Raw genomic sequence first — 25,626 nt, 5'->3', positions numbered from 1 at the left:
TCCGTCTATAACACACACCACTCATCGCTGGCCATTGCTGACTGTATTTAGCGTCTTAAAATCACCACATAAAAGTTCTCCAATCTCAAAGATTTTATCAACAGAAGCACAATTAACAGATCTCTGAAATCTTCAAAATATGATCTGCCTAACTATAGTGTTGTCATAGCAGCAGTGGTGTAAAATACTTAAGTCAATATACTTTAATGTACTACTTAAGTAATTTTTTGGGGTATACATTTTTTAAAAAGGAAATTGTGCCATCTGCTTTGCTTAAATAGTTTTTTTTTCTCCATTGTTTCCTAAATGTGACAGCATGGATAGGCATGAATTTATGCAATTGTGGGAAAAGTACCCAATTGTCACACTTGAGTAAAAGTATAGAAGTGGGTGGGGTTATATCCTTACTGTTTGGCCCTGTCCGGGGGTGTCCTCGGATGGGGCCACAGTGTCTCCTGACCCCTCCTGTCTCAGCCTCCAGTATATATGCTGCAGTAGTTTGTGTCGGGGGGCTAGGGTCAGTTTGTTATATCTGGAGTACTTCTCCTGTCCTATTCGGTGTCCTGTGTGAATTTAAGTGTGCTCTCTCTAATTCTCTCTTTCTCTCTTTCTTTCTCTCTCTCGGAGGACCTGAGCCCTAGGACCATGGCCCAGGACTACCTGACATGATCACTCCTTGCTGTCCCAAGTCCACCTGGCCGTGCTGCTGCTCCAGTTTCAACTGTTCTGCCTTATTATTATTATTTGACCATGCTGGTCATTTATGAACATTTGAACATCTTGGCCATGTTCTGTTATAATCTCCACCCGGCACAGCCAGAAGAGGGCTGGCCACCCCACATAGCCTGGTTCCTCTCTAGGTTTCTTCCTAGGTTTTGGCCTTTCTAGGTAGTTTTTCCTAGAAACGGTGCTTCTACACCTGCATTGCTTGCTGTTTGGGGTTTTAGGCTGGGTTTCTGTACAGCACTTTGAGATATCAGCTGATGTACGAAGGGCTATATAAATACATTTGATTTGATTTGAGATACATTAATAATAACTTTTGGTTGTCAGAGAAAATGTATAGAGAATCATAAAACACGGGACGAGATGTTAAAAACTGTCCATTGTGCCAATAGATGGAATGCACTCACATGAGATTTGCCATGATGTTGACAGAGTGGCATGGGAGGTTTATTTCTTAGACTGGGTTAAGATGTCAATTTTGGGACACATCCTCAGTAGTGTGCCTTCGAATCAGTGGGTGTTTCGGCCTTTAATCACTAAACACCCTCATCAAAGGTGGCCAGCTAAAGGGTGATCAAGCCTTAGCTTGTGTCCCATGCCCAATTAAGATGTCCCACGGGACTATGCAAGGCAGGGGCGTCCTCTTCCCTGAGCCAGCCCTACAGCTGACCGCATACCTCATATGCCCTCCTCAAGTTGGAGGGATCTGAATTGGGTTCTCAGGTGGGGGTGGGGGTCATGAAGTTATAGCCCAGCAAGGGTCCTTCCGTTTGATCCAGATCCACTGGCTGCCTCTTTCAGCTGCTTGAGAAACTGCTCTGACGGTCTGCCGCAGAGCCTGTCCATGGATTCCAAGTTCTTTCAGCAACCTGATGGTGGAAGAAGCCACGAATCCTCTGCATCCCACTTCAACTGGCCAGACTTTTGCATTCCAGCCACGCTGAGTTGCGTCTGCTGCCAACTCTGTGTAACGCAGTTTCTTACGCTCGTAGGCCTCTTCAACAGAGTTTTCCCACGGGACTGTGAGCTCTATGATGTACACAGCCTTTCGTGAAGGGGACCAGAGTACCATGTCTGGCCTAAGGTTGGTAGAAGCAATCTCAGATGGAAAAATTAGTTGCTGGCCAATATCGACAAGCATCTTCCAGTCCCGGGCCATGGCTAGGTGTCCAGTTTCTGGCTTCGTAGGAGGATACTTGGGCCTTTTCTGTCCCTCCCGGATAAATATTGTTGTTTTGACGGGATTGCTTGTTTTTGGAGGTAATGAATTGGTTGCACTCCTCTTGGTCTCAAGTGCTGCAGCCAGGCTCTTGTGGACCTGATTGTGCCTCCAGGTGTAGCGGCCTTGTGAGAGGCTGGTCTTGCAACCTGTCATTATATGCCTGAGAGTCGCTGGAGCTGGGCAGAGGGGGCAGGTCGAGTCCTCGCCATACCATTGATGTAGATTTTTTGGTGATGGAAGCACATCATAAACAGCTCTTATGATGAAGCTGATGTTGCTTGCCTCCATTTGCCAAAGCTCACTCCAGTTGATCTTTCTCCTCTCCAGGCCTTCCCACCGCGTCCATTGCCCTTGTTTAGCAAGAGAGACAGCCTTTGCACTTCTTGCAGTCTCATCCTGTCTGCGCACCTCCTCGACCACCAGCTTCCTGCGTTCAGATGTTGTTGCCTTATGGAACGTTGGTTTGCTTGCTGCCAGGCCAAAGCCTCCTCTTCCATGCTGGATATTCCCCACAATGTCTTGGTGTCTCAGGGCTGATGTTGCTTGCTGCACAGCCTTGGATGATGTCCATTTCCGTCCAGTTTGTAGGGGAGGTGCAGCCTTGCTAATGGTCTGGTCTTTGGAGTCCTTCAATGTCATCTGAAGTCTTACTTTAGAGCACTTGTACTCCTCCGTTAGACTTGTAAGAGGTAGTTCAAGGACCCCTTTGCCATAGAGGCCGATGTTACTCAGGCATCGTGGGACACCCAGCCATTTCTTCACGTATGAGGTAATGGTTCGCTCCATCTTCTCCACTGTTGTTATTGGGACCTCATAGACGTTGAGTGGCCACATTACCTGGGGGAGAAGTCCAAACTGTAGGCACCAAAGCTTGAGCCTCCCAGGCAGTAGGGTCTTGTTGATGTTCTCAAGACCGTCGGCGATATCCTGCCTTACTTGTTGAACTTGATCTTTATCCCGGAGGCTTTCGTTGTACCATCTACCCAGGCTCTTGATGGGTTGCTCAGACACCGTTGGTATCGGGTCATCTCCAATGCAGAACCTCACATCTTTAAGCTGTCCCTTGACTATGGAGATGCTTCGAGATTTGCTTGGCTTGATTTTCATCCGGGCCCACTTGATGTTATCCTGCAGTTTTGCAAGTAGCCGCCTGGTGCATGCTGCAGTGGTGGTCAGTGTAGTCATGTCATCCATGTATGCTCAGATAGGTGGGAGACGGAGCCCTTCCTTAGTTCTCTCACCGCCGACCTCCCATCTCGATGCCCTGATGATGACTTCCATGGCCATAGTGAAGGCCAGAGGAGAAATTGTACAGCCTGCCATTATGCCTACTTCCAAGCGCTGCCATGTTGTTGTGAAGTCAGGTGTTGTGAAACACAATTGCAGGTCTTGGAAATAGGCCTTTACCAGTGTAGTGATGGGTTCTGGTACGTGGAAAATGTTGAAGGATTCCCAGAGGAGTTCATGGGGAACTGAGCCAAAGGCATTGGCCAGGTCGAGGAAGATGACATAGAGGTCTCTCTTGTCTTTCTTAGCTGTTTGGATCTGGTGCCAAATCATACTAGTATGTTCCAGGCAACCAGAGAAACCAGGAATGCCTGCTTTCTGTACAGATGTATCAATGTAATTGTTCCTTTCCAGATAAGTGGACAGCCTCTGTGCTATTATACTGAAAAAGATCTTCCCTTCGACGTTGAGAAGGGAGATTGGTCAGAATTGACTGATGTCTGTCGCATCCTTCTCTTTCGGGATTAGCACACCACCAGCCTTTCGCCATGCCTTTGGTATTATTTCCTTCTGCCACACTATCCTCATGAGCCTCCAAAGAAAGCGTAGAACATCTGGGGCGTTCTTGTAGAGCTTGTATGGTACTCCATTAGGCCCAGGAGCCGAGGCCGCTCTTGCTCTTCGGACAACGTTCTCTACTTCCCTCCATTTTGGAGGGTCAGTGTCCAGATTGAATTCTGGTGATTGAATAGGTGGGATGTCATGTGGGATGATTATCTGCTCATGCCTTTTCATGTCCTGGTGGACCTTTTCCAGATGTTCTTCCAGTTCAGGCTTTGGAGTTTTTAGGATTCCGCACTTTTCCTTTGCAAAGAGATCTTTGACAAACTTAAAGGGTTTTTTATAGAACCGTGTTCTTGAGTGTTCCTTCTTCCTACGAAGTTTTCTTAAGTTTTCCGCTCTTCGCAAGGTTGCCACCCGACATTTAATGTCTGCTTGGAGTAGCATGAGACCTTCTCTCTCTGCATCAGAGGCCTTCTTCCACTGCTTCCTCAGCTGCCTTCTCTCTCTGACAAGTATCTCGATCTCCTGCTGTCTCCTAGTACAATATTTTCTTTAGGAATGTAGTGAAGTAATAGTTAAAGTTATAAGGAATTTTAATTGATTTAAAATGTTACTTTTACTTTTGATACTTAAGTATATTTTAGCAATTACATTTACTTTTGATACTTAAGTATATCTAAAACCAAATAATTTTAGACTTTTACTCAAGTAGTATTTTACTGGCTGACTTTCACTTTTACTTGAGTAACTTAATATTAAGGTATCTATACTTTTACTCAAGTGTAACATTTGGGTACTTTTTCCACAACTGCATAGCGGAATATTAATCTAGACCTACAAATCCTAATTGTTGGAAATTACACGGGAATGCAGATGGGAGATGGGAAACTCGTGATCAGAATACCAGGCAGGCAGCCATTGCAAGTGTAGTTTACCAGTCAAATTGCCAGGGTGCGATGTTCCAAATTCGTTCAATATGTTATATTTCTATGATACATCCACCACAGCGTGGCAGTAGCTAGCTTTGGTCAGTCACACACATTGCTAACACCAAAGAAGATATTTACATTTCCGGCTATGTCGCCTTTGTCAACAAAGAAGTTACGGTGTTACTTTCCCCACTTGTTCAACCTGGTGAATTTATTTTTCTTTACGAGTTTTATCATATTTGATTTACACAGCTAGCTAGTCTATTTGGATGGACTATCACTAGCTAGCTGGTTATCCCAACATTGATCACACTTGTGCACGTATGTACGAAAAAAGTGAACTTGTGTTTTAATATGAACGTATTTTGCTAATCGAATTATGGTAGCTAGTTAACGTTACATAGCTGCTAAAGTTCATGCCTATCCATGCTGTCACATTTAGGAAACAATGGAAAAACATTAATATTGTCTTTCTGTTACAGATAGAGAAAACAGGTTATGCTGTAGCCACCATGCTGGGGACTTCAACATCCACTGAACAGGGGGCTAGGGAGAATCCCATAGTGCTTGAGATATGTCGAATATCCCCTCTTACATTTGAAGACACTCCTGAATTAATCTCATCAGTGGCACCTGATACAGTCGAGGGATTCATAAAAGCCAAAAAGAAAACGAATAAAGCACTATCTGAACAGGGACCAGAAGAACCGGCAATTGAGCATAATCAAAAGGATGGTCACCGGTTGACAGTCGAGAAAAGAGGTAAAGACCCTAAACATAAAAAGCAAACAGTGACTGAGCTGGAAGTGGTGGAGAAAGAGAGGAAGAAACTTATAAAAGGAAACAAAGAGAAGCAGCCAAATGTTATTCAAGATGAAATGGAGGTACCAGATCCCGAGGAACAAACTGGAGGGAAAACAAAGAAAAAATCAAAGAATCTTCAAACACAACAGGTGGGAGCGGATTTAGTGATTGCTGATGAGAATAATATGAATAGCCGGAAGAATAAGAGAAAACATAATGACATTGAGCCAGAACGGGTGATAGACAGTGTCCTCTCAAAGGCTGCAGTAGATGTTTCAGCTGTAAATGTGCCAGATGAGGCCAGAAAGAGTAAGAAGAAGCACAAGAACAGACAAACAGAACTTGAGGAGGGAGCAGAAAGCTGTCGGACAGTTTCAAGAACAGCAGATGATCCAAAAATCATAGAACTGCACCCTGAAATGGTCAAGAGAGGTAAAAATGTGGTAACTGAGGCAGAGGAGAATGTAAAAAAAAAGGAAACGAAATAAGAAAAAACACACAGAGAGTGAACTGAATGATTGTCCAGATAAAGCAGACCTTCCAGGTATAAAAGAACAAACTGAAAGAAAATTGAAGTCAAAGAGGCCAAAAACGGATGGAGAGTCTGCAGCTGTGGAGGTCAGCGGGAGAAAGAAAAAACTACGCAGAGAGTCAGACAAGGGAATGGCCAGTGTCCACTCTGCAGCAGATGTTTTGGATTTAGCTGTTCCAAATGACAACAGGACTCATGATGCTGGAACAAACGGTGAGACAGAGGGCGCCCATTCAACCATGGTTGAGACAGGGACCCAACACAACAAACCCTGCCTAAAGAAAGAAACTCTCGTGTGAGTAGGAGACCTGGTTCACTTGTATTGAAGTGTGAATCTAGCGTGTTTTGAAAGAGTGATTTCCCAAATGAACACAACCATTGACAGTGGGGCAAAACCACAATAATTGTAATGTATGCCCAACAAAAACCAATGGTTGCAAAGTTAAACAATCCATACAACTCTAGGCACAACAATGACTTCTAACCATTTCCACTGAATATTTTACAAACACACATTTAAGCTACTTGTTGAACATTGCAGATGCAAAGATTGGTTACAGAATGAGTGCACCAGCTGCACAAACCCTCATTCTGTTACCAATCTTTGCATCTGCAATGTTTTTCAAATCAATGTATGTTTGAAAAAATTTCTGTGGAACTTGTTAACTTGTTTGACATACATTTTAAAGTGAAATTTGAGTCCCTGCATCACTCTGTTACTGTGGAGTCGCCCAGTTGCATTTGCTGGTGAAAACCAGACATTTTGTGAATGCTGTGTACCAGAATTTCATCTGGAGCCTCTTCCTGTGGAGAGAGGAAGGCATGTCTCTCTTGCTCTGTCGACTCAGAAGTGTGTTTAGACGTCACGTGTATGATTCTCTCCCCTCACTATGCTACAGTGTGGACGACTGGCAGGCTCTGAATGATCTCAAAGACTTCATTCCCAATGTTGAGTCAAAGTCTGTTGACGAGATCCATAAGAGGATAAAGTATGATCTTGATCGATTCAAGGAATTCCGAAGACAAGGTAAGCTTATTCAGTCACTCATGGTTCAATATCAATAGTGTTTATCGCAGCATTATGTAACATTGTAGCAATGATATGTAAGATGTTACTGTGTTTAGAGATGTGACTGATTGTATTATCATATATTTTATCATTTTAGACCCAGTCAGTTAAGCCCATGTGGAATCTTCTGTTGTTCCCAGGCCTTTCCCTGCGAAGTGGAAGATTCAATGCGCAGGAGAACGAACGACTCAAGAGTAACGTCTACGACTTCCTGTCTCTCACTGGGATTCAGAGTGGCTCTAGGCTCTTCCATCCACAGCGCTTCAAAGAGGAAGAAGCAAATATCAAGAAATTGAAGTGTCAGCACAGATTCCATGAAAGAATAGGTGTGTCGTCTTGTAGACAGGTTCATCCGATTAGAAAACTTTGACAAGTTTTTATCCACATTACATCCCTGTTCTTCAGCATTGTCTACAGTGGCCAAAAAATATGCTAAGCAATTTCCCAGAAAACTGATCTCACCTCTTCCTAACCTGTTGTTCCAGGTGAAGGAATACCGAGGCCTTGGCATCAAATCTATATACGTGGGAGGAAAATGTTTGATGGCAGCAACTACAAGGGCAGGTAAGACGGGGCTAGTTACTATAAGGAAATGACCCTCACGGTCATAAACGGCTATCCCGGCTTACGTTATGTTGCCTCTAAATACAGTGTACGAAAGTATAGTAATATTGAATTGACATTTTCTTGAATTAGTGTTCACAACTGTGCTATTGTTCTGATATGAACCACTTTATGGTTTGCTAATATTTGCAGACATTGTGGCACTTTGAATGCTTATTTCCTTGATTTCCTTACCGAAGGTTCACCGAAGAAGAGCTTCACACTTTGAAAAAACTACAGACGTTGCACGGCAACAAGTGGGCGAAGATCTCGGCGTTGACTGGCCGAAGCGAATCGGCCCTAGAGAAACGTTTTGCTCAAATGTGTAAGTCGTTGGGAACTTGAATCCGCATAAGGTGACTCATCGTCACTGTTCGCCCCCCCCCCCGCCTTAGTTATTGTTTTTGTCTTGTTGATGAAACGGAAGAGAGGAATGTCCAGCATCGTGGTACAAAATATAATCACAGTACATATTCTGCAGTTCTATCACGCGTGCAAGAATGGCCGAAGGAAAATAACTGATGTTGGAAGTAACTTCTTTGTTGTAATATCCCAAACAAATGTGGCAGTTTCACCAAGTACAGATTACAGCTTTAATATATTGACTCTGACATCCTTGCCGGACATTCTGCTCCACTCATCTTTTGGGGAAATGGTTGTTTGTGTTGTTTGACGTGGGGGCAATGCTCCCGCTTTGTTTGGTGTGTATTTCTCAGCCGCAAACAAAGGCGTGTGGACCGAGGAAGAACTGAAAAGACTCATGGAAGCTGTGCGGAAGCACCTGGTGGGACAGGCAGAGCCTGGCAGTGGACCGGCCACCGTCAGGAAAGACCAGCTGTACAACAACATCCCCTGGACAGATGTGTGCCAGACGGTTGAAACGCGCCACTGGTCCCAGTGTCGAATAAAATGGTGGGCGGGGAGTTTCAGGGGTAGCTGTTGCAAAATAAAACCATTGTCATTGAATTGTTTACACAAACATTGATTCAGAACTTTCGTCTTGACTTTTGAGGCTGTATCTTTGATACAACTTTTCCAGGTTGGGTGTTTTGAAGCACAAAATGTCATATGGACAACCAGTATTCAGTGGACACACGAAATCATTACAGGGCAAAGTGGATTTGATCAAAGCGTAAGTGTGTTGATTTCCATTCAATCTATGCGATGGTGAATCTGTTTTTTGATTCTTTAAGATTTATTAGCCCAGTATAGTGATGTTACTCTGACTTTTCTGCCTTGTCCTGATACACAGGACAAAAGGTAGACTTTTGGGCCTGATATCAGCATGTGAAACTGTTGCATTGTGAATCTTGATTCATGTCATTTTTGACCTTTTCAGCTTGAATGCAATGCAGGTGGAAGATGTTGCAGATATCAACTGGGAAGAAATTGCTCACACAATTGGGTAAGAGGTTGTTATTGAACACAGATGTTTTAGACATTGTGTCATGGATTGCCTTGTTGCGTTTGTGACATTTTCACTAAGGGAGGTTTGTATTGTGTCAGTATTAACTTTTAGCATTGGCAAGTCTCTCAATAGAACGCTGAGATGTCATTGAATTAGATCAATGCATGACAAAGCCTTTACAAATGTTTTCCATCTTCTAGGAGTGTGGAATGCAATTGTGCATGTCAGTGTGATGTAATGCATTGCTATCTGCTAACATTTCTATAATTTTTAAGGGATGTTACGCCGCGCTACGTACAAACACACTACTACAGGCTAAAGGTAGCCAACGTTCCGTTGTGGCAGAGCATGTCCTTCTGTGGTAGGTGTAAGCTACTGTCATACAAACACTATCCTCTTATTTTAAAGAGTAGGGCAGTCCCACTCCTTTTGTATTTCTTGTTTATTGGACAGGATAGAGAGTGCTAGAGGACTGGGTCAGATTCAAACCCATGCTCACAGTGGTAGTACACAGTACCTGTGAGCCTGAGGCAGCAGCTTAGACCACTGTATAAACCCAGGCGACCACCCAAAATGTTCTATCGCTAGGTTTTTAGCATTCCGTTAGAATAGTTGAGGATCAGTGACAAATGTCGCTTGGTCCTCCTCGACCGTACTATTTAAATATAATGGTGCTTTGGGGAAGAGAGCTTTGATCTAGTCCCAAATCACACCTATTCCCTATGAAGTGCACTCCTTTTGACCATGGGCCCTGGTCAAAAATAGCACACTATATAGGGACTAGGGTGCCGTTTGGCACGCACATTGTTTGCTGGAACAGTTTACAGATTTTATTTCTGTATTTTCTTTTCAGAGATTATTGACTTCCTCAACAGTAGAGTTCTCCCCAATTGTGAAGAGCGCCTAAAAGTTCTGATAAAGTCAGGAGAGGTGGTGTCCAGAAATGATCCTCAAGAGCTCTTCCTACTCTCTGAGATCTTTGATAATGAGGATGGCAACCACTACAGCGACGTTCAGAACAGCTGAAGAAAACAGCACGTGGACCTGGCTTAAGGCCCCACTGTGGGGGTAGCTGTGTGCCCCTCTGTCTCACAATTAAGGATTCTGCTCATTCATGGAGGTGGTTAATGATGATCAACTTATTTGTAACTAAATATTAATTTGGATTTCTGTAAGACGTTAATGTCATCACCCCATAATGATTCACTTTGATTTAATGCATTTGATGAGAGTTGTATTATGTTGGCAAAATCTGACATTTTTATAGAATCCCATTTTATTTTTGAGAATAAATGTCTCTTGGCTTCAAGTTGCTCTGCCTTGATTGGCCGGTCTACATCCATGATAATCACTAAACCAAAGCCTCTTAGCTATTGACTACAATTAACAGAGCTGACAACTGGTATCGGGCATCATACATTTTATTTAGTTATGTGAATGTACTTGACTACTTCCAGTTGTGCTTTGTTGAAGCTTTTCTGTCCACTGTCAGACATGACATATCCTTTGGGTCGTTATGGAAACTCAGTCTGTACAAGATTCTCAAACAAGAATATCTGAACTCTGCCCAAAACTCCTGTTGCATTTATTGCAAATGTAGTAAGATACTGCTAAAAAAACATGGGCTAACAGTATTAGTGTGTAAGAAAAGGAAATGACTAAACTCTCTTGAAGAAAACCATAAGATCAAAACAGCAATAGTGTGAAAGAGTATATTATCCATCACAAATTGGTATGCATGGGCAGTCGAACAGTTGAAAGGAAAGGGGATACCCAGTTAGTTGCACAAATGAGGCTTTGGGTGAAGTTGCCCCTAGGGGAAACGTCACCCTGGAGTGGTTCAGACACGGAGTCCAACCATGGCCCGTTCCATGGGATTACTGCTCCAGTACCCATGATCCCAGCCCAAGAACCAGCCAGTGAACGTGGGAGGCTCATGACCTTGCTTTAACTTCACTATGGGCGTACTGCTGTCCCGCTTGGTAGGGTCTGTCTCTATGTAACGAACAGCTGACCACAGAACAGGAAATAGGCAGGAGCAGTGAGGAAAGAAAGAACAGTTCATTTAATGAATCGGCATATTTAAGTTCCCGTCGGCACTTTCATCAGGTAATTATGTGATCTTGTTTTAAAACCACCATTGCTTACCTGAGGCAATACCCTCTGTCTTCTCCTCCTCATGAGCTTCACCTCCGATCCAAACAAAGATCTGAAGGGAACATGGAAAGTGTTAAGCGAATCAATAAGTGCATTATTAGCAAAAAACCTGTTCAGGCACGTTTCAGCAGCAGGGTGCAACGTTTCAGAACGTTCAGCAGGGTGCAACGTTTCGGAACATTCTGATCAAAATATGCTATGTAGAACATACATAACCCTCTGACATGTGGAATAAGGAATTGCGTTTGTTCTATTGGCATTTCTACAACGTTCGGCTGCTGAACGTGGCCCTGGTTGCACCTTGACAATCCCTACTAGTCACCTGTTCCCAGGTGTCCAAGAGCATGACATCATCTGGGGCCAGGTCTTCTTGTGTCATCTCCCCAGGCACCTCTTCAATCTGTGGAAATAGTATTGTGGCATTTTGACAACAGGCCAGGTCACTGCACATTCAGGAGGACATGGAAATGGTTTCCCACACTTATGTATAACATGTGGATCAAAGGCTATTTCATTAGCAGAGGAAACTGAATTTGTCCAAATGGATATTCAAATCGTGTCAAACATGAAAACAGGAATGTAGCAAAGTGCTATACTACAGTTATAACAGGGCAGACTCACAACGAACTGGCCAGTTTTGTTGGAGCAGGCAAACAGGCGTGGTGGATGAACATCCATTTTGTTTTTCAGTCTGGCTGAGGTACGGTAGTCCGCTTTACCTCCCAGAGCATCCCAAAAGTCATCTTGACACACAAACACATACATACAATTGTGGATCTGGAAGGAGATGGAGCGGTTGGAAAAGCTTTGCCTTGTATCCTCATAATAAGTAACACTCTGTGGCTATTGGCTAAACACCATTTCCTAGTGAATTAGACTGCTGGCAGGGAACGTACCTGCTTCTTCACCCTCGGCCAGCTCTGAGGCTGAGACCCCTAGAAGGTCACTTAGCTTTTGAGCTCCAAGCTTCTCACTGTCACTTGTCCCCTTTCCCACCCATATGAAGGAGGATGCCGGGGTCACCAGCACAAACACATCGTTGGAGTTCAGATTTGAGGCAGCAGCATCAACCTTGAGTGGAGAGAGGAAGAAAGGAGGCAGTTAAAAATACTATACACTGGAGGTACTAACTACAGTTCAGCAGTAGCAAACTGACTGTAGTCAGCGTCACCAACAAACCAACCATACATCACAATGGCTGGCTACTCCATCTACTGGGGTGTATTAGTGTACACTGTAGCAAAGACATTTTGTGATGCCTTTCTTATTGGACAAGTTCAGATTAGTCCTTCCCCATTTTGGCTTGTTTGCGTCCATTTGGATTCTAGTGAATACAGTCAAAAAGTAACCAAATAGATGTACCTACAAAACATATTTTATTGAGATTTTCCCACCTCACCTTCCATCTCCTGTTACTCACCTCTATGGCACGTGTGCAGCCAGCAGGGTTGGACCGCACCTGGAACAGCTGTGTGTCTGCAGCCTGGGCCTGGCCACCCTCTCTTGAGGTACCACCTTGGTGCACTACCATCGGCTGCCCCCCGAAAAGACTCATGAGGTGGGCAGGCTCCTTACCCTGGATCACCCGCACCTTCATCACGGTAGAAACAGACAGAAAATCAGAGTGAGTCAGATACCTGGCTTTAAACCTAACCTTCCCTAATTTCATTTTACAGACCAACGCTGTTGATATCCATGACCATGGAAATGTATTCATATAGATTCAGCGTCTGCAGACAAAACAACTGACTAATATTGTTAAATTCTGTAATCCAGTGCGTCTTGATTAAAAATGATCTGGACCGTATTATGCGGGGCAGACTGCGATAAATCAAAACTATCCAGTCACCTGTACTGCTCCTCCTCCCAACTCGTCATCCATCTGAGCAGCCAAGATGGCCGAGGCACCAATTTCATCCTGGCTAGAATCCACTCCTTGCCTGTGAAGAAGGAATACTTTTCAAGTGCTATTAACATACATTTATGCTTAGGTTATATCATACAGTATATAGTTGGTTAAGATGTGTCTAATACAGTATGTAACAAAAGCCCTGGTGCTCATAAATGATGAAGCCTACTGTAACGATAGAAGGACGCTAGCAGTTTTTGCTGTGAGACTATGCAATAACACACAAAGCTTCCTGCTGTTGCTTCCAGAAGGATAATCTCCATTGTCTTACCATATGTAGATGACCTGTCCGTTACGCCCTCCATGCTGGTAGTTGTAGAGGATGATGTAGCTGTCTCCCCCATAGAATCGTCCATAAGTGGAGGGCTCCACGGGCACCTTGTCAGCGCCCTCAATACGCCAGATCTACAGAGGTTAACAGGTAAATACAGCTCTTGCTAGTAGTAGTAGTCCATGAATGGGAAAAAGGTAACACCCCTTGCAGCTCTTTTCTCAAAGGCTTGTTTGTGAAATTGTGACACCTTTTTGGTGGGTGTGCAGGCCCACAATGGTAACCCTTAGGGGCTGTATGTATCCCTTTACTGAGGACACATGACTACTCTAAACCTTGAAACACAATATTTAAGGTTAACTACCATCATACTATATGGTGTTTACTGAGAAAACCCCAGAATCCCCGCCAAAAAACCTGCTTCTCTCCATTCCCCTCGTCCACCATCCCATGCTGAGCTGCCATGGCATCCGAGTGATGGAGTGTGGAGGCATCGAAGGGAACCTTCTTGATCTTGGCGATTTTGTTGGACACGTAGGCGGTTCCCAACCCCACTGTATGGTCCGCGTCACGCCAGATTTTGAAGAATTGCTTGAACAGAGGGGTCTCCCCATTCTCAGGTAGGATCTGGACCTGGGTATGTTTCGGGTAGCCCATCTTTGTGATAAACTGTTCGGCAGCACTCATCACTGCACTTCTCTCCTCTTTGTTAGCGTCCTTACCTGTTTTTATTCCAAATAAACTCATGATTAAACTGCAAAGGCAGAAGAACTAAGTGACTTCCAGGCACAACAGTATTCAAAAGTAGTTTCTAATCTAAGGGAAGATTAAAGCTTGGGGTTTTACAGTCAAAATAATTCATAGAGACCAGCTGCTGAGAAGAAACCAATACCTTTCCAGACAAAGATCATGCCATTGGGGCCATTGTCCAAGATAAAGCAGTCACTTGACTCCAGGGCATTCTGTGAAAACGGGTTCTCCGATGCTACCATATCCACACCCATATCCCCACTGGCATTAGACACCTTTTGGAAAAACATTTAATATTAGTATTTGAAGGTATGCTCAAAAACAGCTTATTACATCATATTTAACAATTCAATTGTTTAATTAGAAAATGGATCTAACCTTGTATAATTTTGCCAGCTTCCTATTGGACACGTCTGTATGTGTGTCATCTGCATTTGCCTCAGGCAACTCGGGTTTGGGTCCAAGAATCTGGAACGAGACTACGAGTCAGGCATCTCAAAGAAAATTATCATTTATGTTAAAAAGGTAACTAACTATAGATGTTTATTGGGAGCATATAAACAATGGCATGATTTGAAGTGTATAGGAATGAACTATTTTTTCATCCCTTCCTCCTCATTGGAAGACTCACCTTCAACATCTTCTCACATTCTGCCCCCTCGTCACATATGTACAACTCAGCCCGCCCACATCGTTCATTGTCACGGATATCTTTTGACACCTGAGTGGCCTTCAGCTTCTCAAAGTTATTGGCCTTGGAACCACACCATTGATAAATCTCCTGTAATACAGACAAGTGAAGACTATCAGTACAGTGGACCAAGTGTAATAGTGTAGCTCTAACTCCTCTGCCTGTTGACTATGTTAAAGCATACCGCAACGCATACAAATGATCTTTTACATTATTCATGACCAAAACAGTATTGGTTTCAAAGTGGATTACTTACAATAACAGCTTACTAACATGAGCAATGACTATACACTCTTAGCCTACATACAAAGACAATTTCACTAAAATCTGCAAATAATGTCACTAAATTAAACCAGTATATGTTTCCTTGATTTGTATATAGTGTAGGTAGTTTGCTGTAGAAACTCTTATAGATTTCAGTGAACTCACGTTGCCCAGGTCAAGGATAAAAATGTCTCCCAGGTTGAAGCTGTCCCAACTGACTGCTACCTCTGTGGCTCGAACCACACGCCGACCCCTGACCTGGAGCACACGCTGCACCTTAACCTCATTGGACACCACGTGCTTGAACCCTGAAGACACACCCCCTTTCTAAGGTAAAGATTGGGAAGATAATCAACAAGATAAGTGGAGGAGTTCTTGAGGTAAGTAAATACATTTAACAAACTCATTGAATGTCTTTTGACATTCCAGTAAAAAGTGTGAGCTGATGCACACCCCAAAATGATGGTGGAGGTGCTGGCTAACGGAATAGTAAACTGTAAAAATAAATACATTATCACATACTCTATACATACAGTATGCTCCCAACAATTTAACAGGTAAACCAACGTTTTGGTTCAAAGTACCTTCTACCCAGCACACAGTTCCTTTTTGCGTAGAAGGTACTGTGAACACTGAAGAAGAGACTTGCGTGCCAAAATGTTGATTTACCCATTAAATTGTTGGGAGCTTACGCAGACTGTGACTTCCTTTGTTTCTTTTTACTCGTTTTCAAACATTACCATGTACTTCAGTCCAGTTTTGAAGTAGCCTGAAAATGTTCTTGACTCGTAACCCTGCACCTCACGGTACTGAATAGGTTTGCCACCCAGGTAGTCATCTATTTGGATGGTAAAAATGGCTGCTGCTCCACTCTCATCTTGTGTACAGTCATCTCCTGCAGGACCAGAGAAATAAAGATTTCCAACATTATTTTCACAAATAATGGAATGTATTTCAATTGTAAAAGTGCATAAGCACACATCAGTGGGCTGAAATGTACAACCAGATCAAGTTTTACCTAGCCAGAAGTGAAGGTCATACTGTAGATGCCCAGAACGTTGCTTAATGGTATTAAGAACAAGGTATGCGTCCCCTGAGTAGAACCCGCCATACAGACTCTCTGGCACGGCCACCAGGTCCAGACTCTCAACTCTCCACACCTGGAGGCCAGGCTTCTTCCCGGCCCTTTTAAACTCAGGGTGGTACGCCATGCTATATGGGGCAGGTAAAACATGCCATTCAACTTACGATACGTGTCCCTAGGATAGCCTGGAATCCAGACCTGTTTGTGATAACGTTCCACTCCGAACTGATAGAGTTAGGGATCATGTGTCAGTTAATAGTTCAAATAAGGTCTGTGGAGAGACACAGCAGTTAAACCAGAGATGTTCTGGAATGTTGATACAGGTTTTGATTTCACCACTCGCTCGCAAATGTTTATTCTATTTATTTAACCTTTATTTGCAAATAACTTGTCTGAGCAGAGAAAGAGATGAGGGAGTGCTCTCATATCTCCAGCCAATCAGTAGCTTTAGTCTCATCTTGCCCAAGGGCTTTCTCCATTATCCTCCCCCACGTGATACACTAGGCTAGTTGCCTCCCAAAAACAAAGAGGGGTTGGGGGTTCGTTTTGTATGGGCCGGTGCCCCGGCTGGGCAGAGTTTAAACATTTTAGACCATTCCATTTGTCCTTAAGTGAAATCTCCACCCAACCAGGGCACCCTGCCATGCAAAACACTGGCCCATTGTTTCAGCTGGTAAACATTTGTTTCTTGCCTAGCTACCAATCCACCTCACTCTGGCCAAATGCCTCACCCACTAACATTTCTTCTCCATGATGACCAATAGAGCAGTCAAATTACATTCAGAATGAGTCATCAGGCAATATTTTCCCCCTCCTACAATAAAACCACCTTCTGCATGGATGATGTTCTCATGTCAGCTGATAAAACATTATTTTGCCCTGGTTTAATGAACAGATACTAGTTATATCCTTCGTGGGTTAACCTACTTTCCCTTGACACTTTTCAGAAAACGAATGGACACAGATTAAGCCTAGTCCTGGACTGAAAAACACTTTAAAATGGAGAATCTCCATTGAAAACCCTTCTTAGTCCAGGACTAAACATAATCTTTGTCCAGGAAACTGGCCCTATATCATGACTAAGGCTTATCTTCCAGTTTATAAAACGGCCCAAGAAACCTCTCATGAGATAAGGTAATACCTGAGGGAGTGACTCATGACTACCCAACATCTCGTAAATTAACATTTGAGAAGATAAGGAATTCAATTAAGAAATATTTTCTAAATGTAGAGAACAACTGTATACAATTTAAATTGTCACATTTATTCAACATCCTATTAGAACATCTTAACTTTGTTTTAACAAAAACAAAAATCCACAACGATCTTTCATTGTTGTTTTTGACTTTCAATGAGGAAGGCAATCAAGAGAATTTGAGAACATAAGCGATTCTAAAATTGTAAACGTTTAATGACAACGCAAATCTGAATTAAAAACAAAGTAACCTACCTGGTGTGTAATAATAAATAAACGTTTATGCTTGTCGTTAGCGGCTGGTATCAAGAGGTTGCTCAGCGATAAAGTGACAACGCGCTTCCGTAGATTGTGGTGGATAAAATGACTGTATGGGCGACTCCCTTCTGCACCAGATACAGGTAACTGCCCAAATAAAGTACACGTCAACTATTTGTTTCAAGTGTATTAGTCTATAAATAAATCTCTTTGCCAAAATTCGAAATCACTCCCATGTCTTATTCGACTAGTAGTTGTTCTGAAATGTTTATTGCTTACCTACATTTTACTTGCCTACATGTACAGAAGTTTGCGTACACTTAGGTTGGAGTCATTAAAACTCGTTTTTCAACCACTCCACACATTTCTTGTTAGCAAACTATAGTTTTGTCAAGTCGGTTAGGACATCTACTTTGTGCATGACACAAGTAATTTTTCCAACAATTGTTTACAGACAGATCATTTCACTTATAACTCACTGTATCACAATTCCAGTTGGTCAGAAGTTTACATACACTAAGTTGACTGTGCCTATAAACAGCTTGGACAATTCCAGAAAATGATGTCATGGCTTTAGAAGCTTCTGATAGGCTAATTTAAATAATTTGAGTCAATTGGAGGTGTACCTGTGGATTTATTTCAAGGCCTACCTTCAAACTCAGTGCCTCTTTGCTTGACATTATGGGGAAATCAAAAGAAATCAGCCAAGACCTCAGAATTTAAAAAAAAAAGACACCACAAGTCTGGTTCATCCTTGGGAGCAATTTCCAAATGCCTGAAGGTACCATGTTCATCTGTACAAACAATAGTACTCAAGTAAAAACACCATGGGACCAATCAGCCGTCATACCGCTCAGGAAGGAGACGCGTTCTGTCTCCTAGAGATGAACGTACTTTGGTGTGAAAAGTGCAAATCTATCCCAGAACAACAGCAAAGGACCCTGTGAAGATGCTGGAGGAAACAGGTACAAAAGTATCTATATCCACAGTAAAACGAGTCCTATATCAACATAACCCAAAAGGCAGCTCAGGAAGGAAGAAGCCACTGCTCCAAAACCATCATAAAAAAGCGAGACTACGGTTTGCAACTGCACGTGGGGACAAAGATTGTACTTTTTGGAGAAATATCCTCTGGTCTGATGAAACAAAAATAGAACTGTTTGGCCATAATGACCATCGTTATGTTTGGAGGAAAAAGGGGGAGGCTTGCAAGCCAAAGAACACCATCCCAACCGTGAAGCACAGGGGTGGCAGCATCATGTTGTGGAGGTGCTTTGCTGCAGGAGGGACTGGTGCACTTCACAAAATAGATGGCATCATGAGGCAGGAAAATTATGTGGATATATTGAAACAACATCTCAAGACATCGGTCAGGAAGTTAAATCTTTGTCGCAAATGGGTCTTCCAAATGGACAGTGACCCCAAGAATACTTCCAAAGTTGTGGCAAAATGGCTTAAGGACAACAAAGTCAAGGTATTGGAGTGGCCATCACAAATCCCTGACCTCAATCCTATAGAAGATTTGTGGGCAGAACTGAAAAACCATGTGCGAGCAAGGAGGCCTACATCCTGACTCCGTTACACCAGCTCTGTCAGGAGGAATGTGCCAAAATTCACCCAATTCACCCAAATTTTCTTCACCCTCAATAGGACACCCCCAGCACCTCCATCAACCCTCAATAGGACACTCCCAGTACCTCCACCATCCCCATCAACCCTTAATAGGACACCCCCAGCACCTCCACCATCGCCATCAACCCTCAATAGGACACCCCCAGCACCTCCACCATCCCCATCAACCCTCAAAAGGACACTCCCAGCACCTCCACCATCCCCATCAACCCTCAATAGGACACCCCCAGCACCTCCACCATTCCCATCAACCCTCAATAGGACACCCCCAGCACCTCCACCATCCCCATCAACCTCCCCCACCCCTCAACCACAAAACACAATAATGATAATAGAAATTAAAATAAAATATATACCAAGAGATATATACACATATACACACACACACACACACACACACACACACACACACACACGTACAGTACATATATATCAACTTATTCACGGGACACTCAACTTGTCTATTTTCCTACATCAGATATAGATGATTTCCACCTGGATGATAGCACATAATCAGCAAGACGGCGATGCTCTTCATCTGATGGAATGCCTGCCCATTCTCAGATGTTAGATAATCCGAGATGATCACGTCATTTACATTCCAGCCCTAACCTGAATGTTCTGCTTCTTCCACCACACCATCCAGCGATGCCCCCAAGATGCTAAATCAGAGCGTTGTCAGCTCCAGATTTGACAACTTCAACTCACACCCTGCTGGACTGCCTGCATTCTCGGATTCCCCTTCACTGATTTGCACCCTGGACGGGCTCCCTATTGCAGCTCACATTATGTTCAGGATTCTAATTCCAGTCTACAGGGCCAGAAAATGACCAGCTCCTTAATACCCCTCGGCCTGGATAAAGTGCTGTACTGTTGTTCTTTCTCTGTGATCTACAATTGTGTCATTCTTGAAGTTGTCTTCTCTTTAAGGATTCAGTGGCCAATCACCAAGACTTGGCTGTGTACTGTTGCCTAATTGGTTGAATGAGTTGAGCTGCAGGTATTAATAACTGCAAAGTCCCTTGCTGTTTGTAAATGCTGATTCAATAGCCACTTATTCAAAAAGCACTTTGATACTGATTTACTTTTGTACTAGGAATACACTTCTACCTGTTGCTCTGTTTATAATAGCAACATATGTTTGTTGTGCTTTGACTCTAGCAGTGAACAGGTTCGGTAGCAGTTTTCTACTTGTCATATGGCATATAATATATTGTATATGTTACATTTTAGAATATGGTAGATTCCATCATGAAATACATTTACCATAACATGTATGTATCGTTTCAGCATATATTGTACAAATTGATAACTTAAAAATACATTTGATTTGCTTAAGTTACATTGATTCTCCCCTGATCCTCTTTATTCTCCTCTGTCCTTATTTCTAAATGTATTTAACCTCAAATGATGCAACAGGCTGTCGTTAAATAAAGACCAAGACCATAGTCTTCCCACCCTAGTCACACCCTGACCTACCAAATAGAGAATTTAAAGGTCAGGGCGTGACAACAGGTTTGGTTTGTCTTTTTAATCATAAGATATGTTATTGTCTTGCCTCACAGATATCATGATATACAATAAAGACAGAATGAACTGATTTATTTTCCATCACTTTGGCTTGTCCAAAATCCAACGTATTCCACATACACACACACATTCTTCTTAAGGTGATATGGCTACACTGCTATGAAAAACATACTGTATATTATCAGCGTCACAGTTGTGGATTATAAAGATTGTATTTACATGTTTTTGTGTTATTGTGTGCTAGTATTATCTTTATTTTCTTAAACATTACAAAATGCTTCTAAAATAAATGTTAATTTATACTCTAATTTGGCTTTCTGTGGCACACACTACTGGTCAACATGAGCTACCAAAATGATTATGAAGTGTGTCAGGCCTTGCAGTCCCAAGATGCAAAGGGGGGGATTTTGGCCAAAATTTTGTCACTACAGTCAAATACTTTCTGTGGCACACATCAGAGTCACATACTTTCTATGGAACAAACTTCATGGCAGGATAGGCAACCGAAATGAATAATTAATGTATGTGTGTGATATTAAACAGAGGGAGTAAAATGTAGGAAAGCAATAAACATTTCAGAACAACTACTAATTGAATAAGACACGGGAGAGATGACGGATTTTGGCAAAGAGATTTATTTTTAGATTAATACACTTGAAACAAATAGCCAAACCCGAAAACTGCAGACATTACTAGTGAAATCTCAACTAGCAAGGAAGTCTCAGCAATGAAGAATTGAGTACGTGCGTGGAGGAGAATTCTGTCAGGAGGGAGATTTTCAGCCAAACACTCATACTGGCAGAACATTGTCATAGCCTTTCTGCAATTTTAGCCATCGCAGACTTTCTCGACAGAACTGAAGCAAATCGTACAATCTGGCCAAGTTGATATTATGATTTTAATTTGGTAACATCACACAGTGTGACATGTAATAATCGTAATAGACAATCTGACGTACAGTGTAGGAAAGCCTTTAACCGGAGCGCAATCTCCATAAATTTACGTACTCACACCTCTCAACCTATTCAACACACCACCACAACATGGGAGGGATTCAAGGTTGCAAGTTCATTTGCAGTATGACCAACAGAAAAATCCTCTCAGATTTTGGAACTAGTCCTATTGGACTCCTATGGGATTATATCCTATAGGATTTAATCTACAACAAACCAACAGAACAATCCTATCCGATTTTGGTACCAGTCCTATTGGACTCTTTACCATTCTATCCTATAGGATTCCAATACAAGATACTAATATACAAATCCTATCCGATTTTGGTACCAGTCCTATTGGACTCTTTACCATTCTATCCTATAGGATTCCAATACAAGATACTAATATACAAATCCTATCCGATTTTGGAACCAGTCCTATTGGACTCTTTACCATTCTATCCTATAGGATTCCAATACAAGATACTAATATACAAATCCTATCCGATTTTGGAACCAGTCTTATTGGACTCCTATAGGATTTGATCATGTTATCATTCATCACATAAATGGCCACAAACACAATCACATCGGATCATTGTTTTTGCCACCACTGTTAGAAGCAGGTGCGCAAGCCGGCTGTGTAACATGAGCCTCTGCTGGCTGGACTAAAACAACATTTTCATCCTGAAGTCGTCTGACCACCCACTGCCCGCCCGCAGCATGAACCATTCCGGCCGTATTGATGTATTTGATACCATTCCACTAATTCCGCTTCAGCCACCACCACGATCCCGTCCTCCACCAATTAAGGTGACACCAACCTCCTGTGACACACACACACACTCAATTCTACACAAACATAGACACACACACACACATATATATATATATATACAAACATACAGACCTTTGAACGTATGACCCAAACTCTACATTACATGGTAAGGTCCAAACTGGCTTAGTCCTACTTCACAGCATCTGTAGCATGTTGCTCAATTCATGCTTTCGGTCACATCGTTTACTAGTGCTTACAATGGTTGATTACATCACTCACTTGACTAGAAATACTATAAGTATTGCCTTCTGAGATAAAAGGTCAATGTTGTTGCACACCAGGATGAGGAGCTTAACCATCTTACAAAACATTAAAACAATATTTAGATGCAACCCTACAGAAAACTAAAAAGGGTCGATTCATTTGACAACATGAAGTCAAATCATTTAGTTTCTGTACAAAATAGGGGCCATTTCACTCCATGTAAACATGCAACAATTCTATTTGAAATTATATGGAAAAAATAAAAACAGCTGATTGGTATCAAAAGTGGTAAAAGAATAAACACTCAAATAGTTCAGTGGTCACCATGAGAGCAGTCTTCTCTAGATCTTTCTCTTCTCTCTAGTGCCTCCTGGCAGAATAAGACACTGTCTCTCCAGCTCTGTTCTCCTCCCTGTCCCTGACCTGTCTGTCTCTCCAGCTCTGTTCTCCTCCCTGTCCCTGACCTGTCTGTCTCTCCAGCTCTGTTCTCCTCCCTGTCCCTGACCTGTCTGTCTCTCCAGCTCTGTTCTCCTCCATGTCCCTGGCCTGTCTGTCTCTCCAGCTCTGTTCTCCTCCCTGTCCCTGACCTGTCTGTCTCTCCAGCTCTGTTCTCCTCCCTGTCCCTGGCCTGTCTGTCTCTCCAGCTCTGTTCTCCTCCCTGTCCCTGGCCTGTCTGTCTGACCAGCTCTGTTCTCCTCCCTGTCCCTGGCCTGTCTGTCTGACCAGCTCTGTTCTCCTCCCTGTCCCTGGCCTGTCTGTCTGACCAGTTCTGTTCTCCTCCCTGTTCCTGACCTGTCTGTCTGACCAGCTCTGTTCTCCTCCCTGTCCCTGGCCTGTCTGTCTGACCAGCGGTGTGCATCTCTGTGTGTGCAAAGGGGATCCAATCTCTCTGTTCAAAGCTGTTACTGTCCGTTCCTCCAGAACGTACCTGCCTGGTAGGTGGCACCAGCCTGCCCTATGCAGCACTTGGGTCCTGTCTATGGAATGAAAGCCCGGTGCTGAAGAAGGACTGGGTTTGAGATCAGGTTTCTGATGTCACTCTGTGGCCCAAACACTGTGGTCTGGAAGGCAGACCAGGGCCTGGGAGAAGAAGACAGTTGGTTCTGTCTGTTGATGTAGTTCAGGTATTCCACAGTTCTGGTTTCAGTTCTGGCTGTGTATTGCGGAACTTGTTGGATGGGGCTGACAGGAATCTCTTTCCGGAGAGGTCCAGAGGGGTGTGTGTGGTGCCCCGGTACCAGGCCAGGTGGGAGTGGAGGGGTGCGGCTGTGTTGGGTCTGGTCCCACTGCTTAGTCTCCTAGTGGAGAGGTGGGAGAGGGTTCTGGAACTGAAGACCCAAGTGGTCAGAGGTCTCCTGGATTCTGTGTTTAAAACCCTAAAAGCACAAAGGTCAACTCCGTTAGATCCAATGACAATGCAAGAAGGAAATGTTAGTATTTTAAATTGTGTAGGAGCTAAAGAAGGCTTACTGTTGTAAGTCTCTGGTCAGTGTGTGATCAGACCCCAGGAAGCAGATGTACAGGTCCAGAGCTCTCTGCAGCAGTTCAACAGCCTCTCTACTCTCTGTATTACCGGAGCCATGACATATCTGCCTGCCTGCCATGACACACACAAGCTCAACATATTACACTCTGCGTAGTTGCTAACAGTCTAAAAAAAAGTGTAAGAATGATTGAGAGTTGTGGTGCATCTGTTTGAAAAAATGAACTAATTACCAAGTTTGACCAAGGTGCGTGCGAGGCTGCATCCCTTCGCCTGAAGACATGGCGATGCGGGGGGACAAAGCTTCATGTTCTGGTCTTTGACGTGCACCGTGTGTCGATACAGCTCCACTGCTAGCCTCTGCCTCAACACGTCACATCTTCACCACACTGTAACATTCATATACTGTGACTGACTGAGTAAACTACCGAGGAGGAAGAGGGAGAAGAGAATAAACTACTGAGGAAACGATGGAGGACACAATTAATGATGAAGAAGAGGAGAAAAAGAACCAGAAGAACACTAGAAGAGAGGTAGTCTCACCCTGCTGTGTCAGCGCAGGTGTCGGGCCAAGATGTCTGCCAGGCACTCCTCCACCACTAGAGGGTGCTCTCTACCATACCAGCGCCTCCTGGTCTTCCAAGGCAACCTGGAGGTGCTTCTCAGCACCATGTGGGTCTTGCAGGCTGAGTCTGTCACATACACATTTTTTTTTAAATCATCCCATTAATCTTAGCTTGCCTAAATTGAGACATAGAGTATCAAAAGTTATACACGTGGGTTTAGGGCTAACAACAGAAAAATACATAGAAACACCTGTAGCTGAACCTATGAAGTACAGAAACGTCACACATGAGACTATCCCTATTTATGCTATTTAATACACACCTGTGTATCCCACAGAGCAGTGATACAGTGGTGTCAGTACACAGGTGGAGTTTGTGGTGTCCCATATTGATGATGCCATTGAGTATCTGAGAGGCCTCGATGGTTCGGACGTCTACAAACAGCAAGCTGGCAGAGTACACAAAGCAACTGACCTGATAGGGGCGAAACATGAAATACATATCATTTCAGCACACTAAAAGCATTTACTTACGTTGTGAATGAAAAAAATACATCATCAGGATGCTTATTTAAAAACCTGAGACCCATATTGCCCCAACTCTCTGGAGACATACCCTTTCCAACAGTGATTCTCTCATGTCTCTCAAGGCAGGTAGCGGTGTGAGTCTGGGCGGTCTCCAGAGCTGATCTACAGTACGTCTCTGCCTCTCTGTGCTGGTCCGTCTCCATAGAGCTCAGCCAAAGTCTGCCGCGCTGTCAGCAGTAACATCACAC

General features: G+C 43.3%; 2 protein-coding genes across 5 annotated transcripts; one reads left to right on the top strand and one right to left on the bottom strand.

Annotated features, from left to right (window-relative positions):
- Nucleotides 1-4,716: 4,716 nt before the first annotated feature.
- LOC112247344 (transcription termination factor 1) lies at nucleotides 4,717-10,393 on the top strand. Of its 3 annotated transcripts, none has more exons than XM_042311158.1 (11): nucleotides 4,728-4,873; nucleotides 5,151-6,299; nucleotides 6,904-7,031; nucleotides 7,214-7,399; nucleotides 7,559-7,637; nucleotides 7,877-8,001; nucleotides 8,393-8,588; nucleotides 8,716-8,808; nucleotides 9,016-9,081; nucleotides 9,360-9,445; nucleotides 9,938-10,393. In XM_042311158.1, exons 2-11 carry the CDS (start codon nucleotides 6,136-6,138, stop codon nucleotides 10,108-10,110), a joined length of 1,296 nt encoding a protein of 431 aa, XP_042167092.1. In that variant the 5' UTR covers nucleotides 4,728-4,873; nucleotides 5,151-6,135; the 3' UTR covers nucleotides 10,111-10,393. The 3 variants fall into 3 exon arrangements, with proteins under 3 accessions (XP_042167093.1, XP_042167092.1, XP_042167091.1); XM_042311157.1 differs by having other exon boundaries at nucleotides 4,733-4,989; XM_042311159.1 differs by lacking the exon at nucleotides 9,360-9,445 and having other exon boundaries at nucleotides 4,717-4,989; nucleotides 9,938-10,080.
- A 96-nt stretch (nucleotides 10,394-10,489) lies between these two features.
- LOC112243232 (gelsolin-like) lies at nucleotides 10,490-18,184 on the bottom strand. Of its 2 annotated transcripts, none has more exons than XM_042311156.1 (16): nucleotides 18,143-18,184; nucleotides 16,145-16,338; nucleotides 15,867-16,021; nucleotides 15,292-15,453; nucleotides 14,803-14,952; nucleotides 14,550-14,639; nucleotides 14,314-14,446; nucleotides 13,839-14,143; nucleotides 13,422-13,555; nucleotides 13,091-13,181; nucleotides 12,662-12,832; nucleotides 12,138-12,312; nucleotides 11,863-11,984; nucleotides 11,564-11,641; nucleotides 11,233-11,293; nucleotides 10,490-11,094 (listed from the first exon to the last, which is right to left on the bottom strand). In XM_042311156.1, exons 2-16 carry the CDS (start codon nucleotides 16,335-16,337, stop codon nucleotides 10,925-10,927), a joined length of 2,190 nt encoding a protein of 729 aa, XP_042167090.1. In that variant the 5' UTR covers nucleotide 16,338; nucleotides 18,143-18,184; the 3' UTR covers nucleotides 10,490-10,924. The 2 variants fall into 2 exon arrangements, with proteins under 2 accessions (XP_042167090.1, XP_042167089.1); XM_042311155.1 differs by lacking the exon at nucleotides 18,143-18,184 and adding an exon at nucleotides 17,661-17,813.
- Nucleotides 18,185-25,626: the final 7,442 nt, after the last annotated feature.

This window comes from Oncorhynchus tshawytscha, linkage group LG33 (assembly GCF_018296145.1).
Source record: "Oncorhynchus tshawytscha isolate Ot180627B linkage group LG33, Otsh_v2.0, whole genome shotgun sequence".
Lineage (NCBI taxonomy): Eukaryota > Metazoa > Chordata > Actinopteri > Salmoniformes > Salmonidae > Oncorhynchus > Oncorhynchus tshawytscha.
The sequence above is the reverse complement of the archived record's forward strand: the minus strand, read 5'-3'. Positions and strand labels throughout refer to the sequence as shown.

What these genes read in the sequence shown, in the direction of transcription:
- LOC112243232 (XM_042311156.1), bottom strand. Translation starts at nt 16,337, where the DNA reads ATGGCGTACCACCCTGAGTTTAAAAGGGCCGGGAAGAAGCCTGGCCTC. An exon ending in AAACTGGACTGAAGTACATG is followed by an intron (nt 15,454 to 15,866) that starts GTAATGTTTGAA and finishes TCTTTACCTTAG; the next exon opens with AAAGGGGGTGTGTCTTCAGG. An exon ending in GCTGCACACGTGCCATAGAG is followed by an intron (nt 12,313 to 12,661) that starts GTGAGTAACAGG and finishes TCTCCACTCAAG; the next exon opens with GTTGATGCTGCTGCCTCAAA.
- LOC112247344 (XM_042311158.1), top strand. Translation starts at nt 6,136, where the DNA reads ATGGCCAGTGTCCACTCTGCAGCAGATGTTTTGGATTTAGCTGTTCCA. An exon ending in CAGATTCCATGAAAGAATAG is followed by an intron (nt 7,400 to 7,558) that starts GTGTGTCGTCTT and finishes CTGTTGTTCCAG; the next exon opens with GTGAAGGAATACCGAGGCCT. An exon ending in GCAGAGCATGTCCTTCTGTG is followed by an intron (nt 9,446 to 9,937) that starts GTAGGTGTAAGC and finishes TTTTCTTTTCAG; the next exon opens with AGATTATTGACTTCCTCAAC.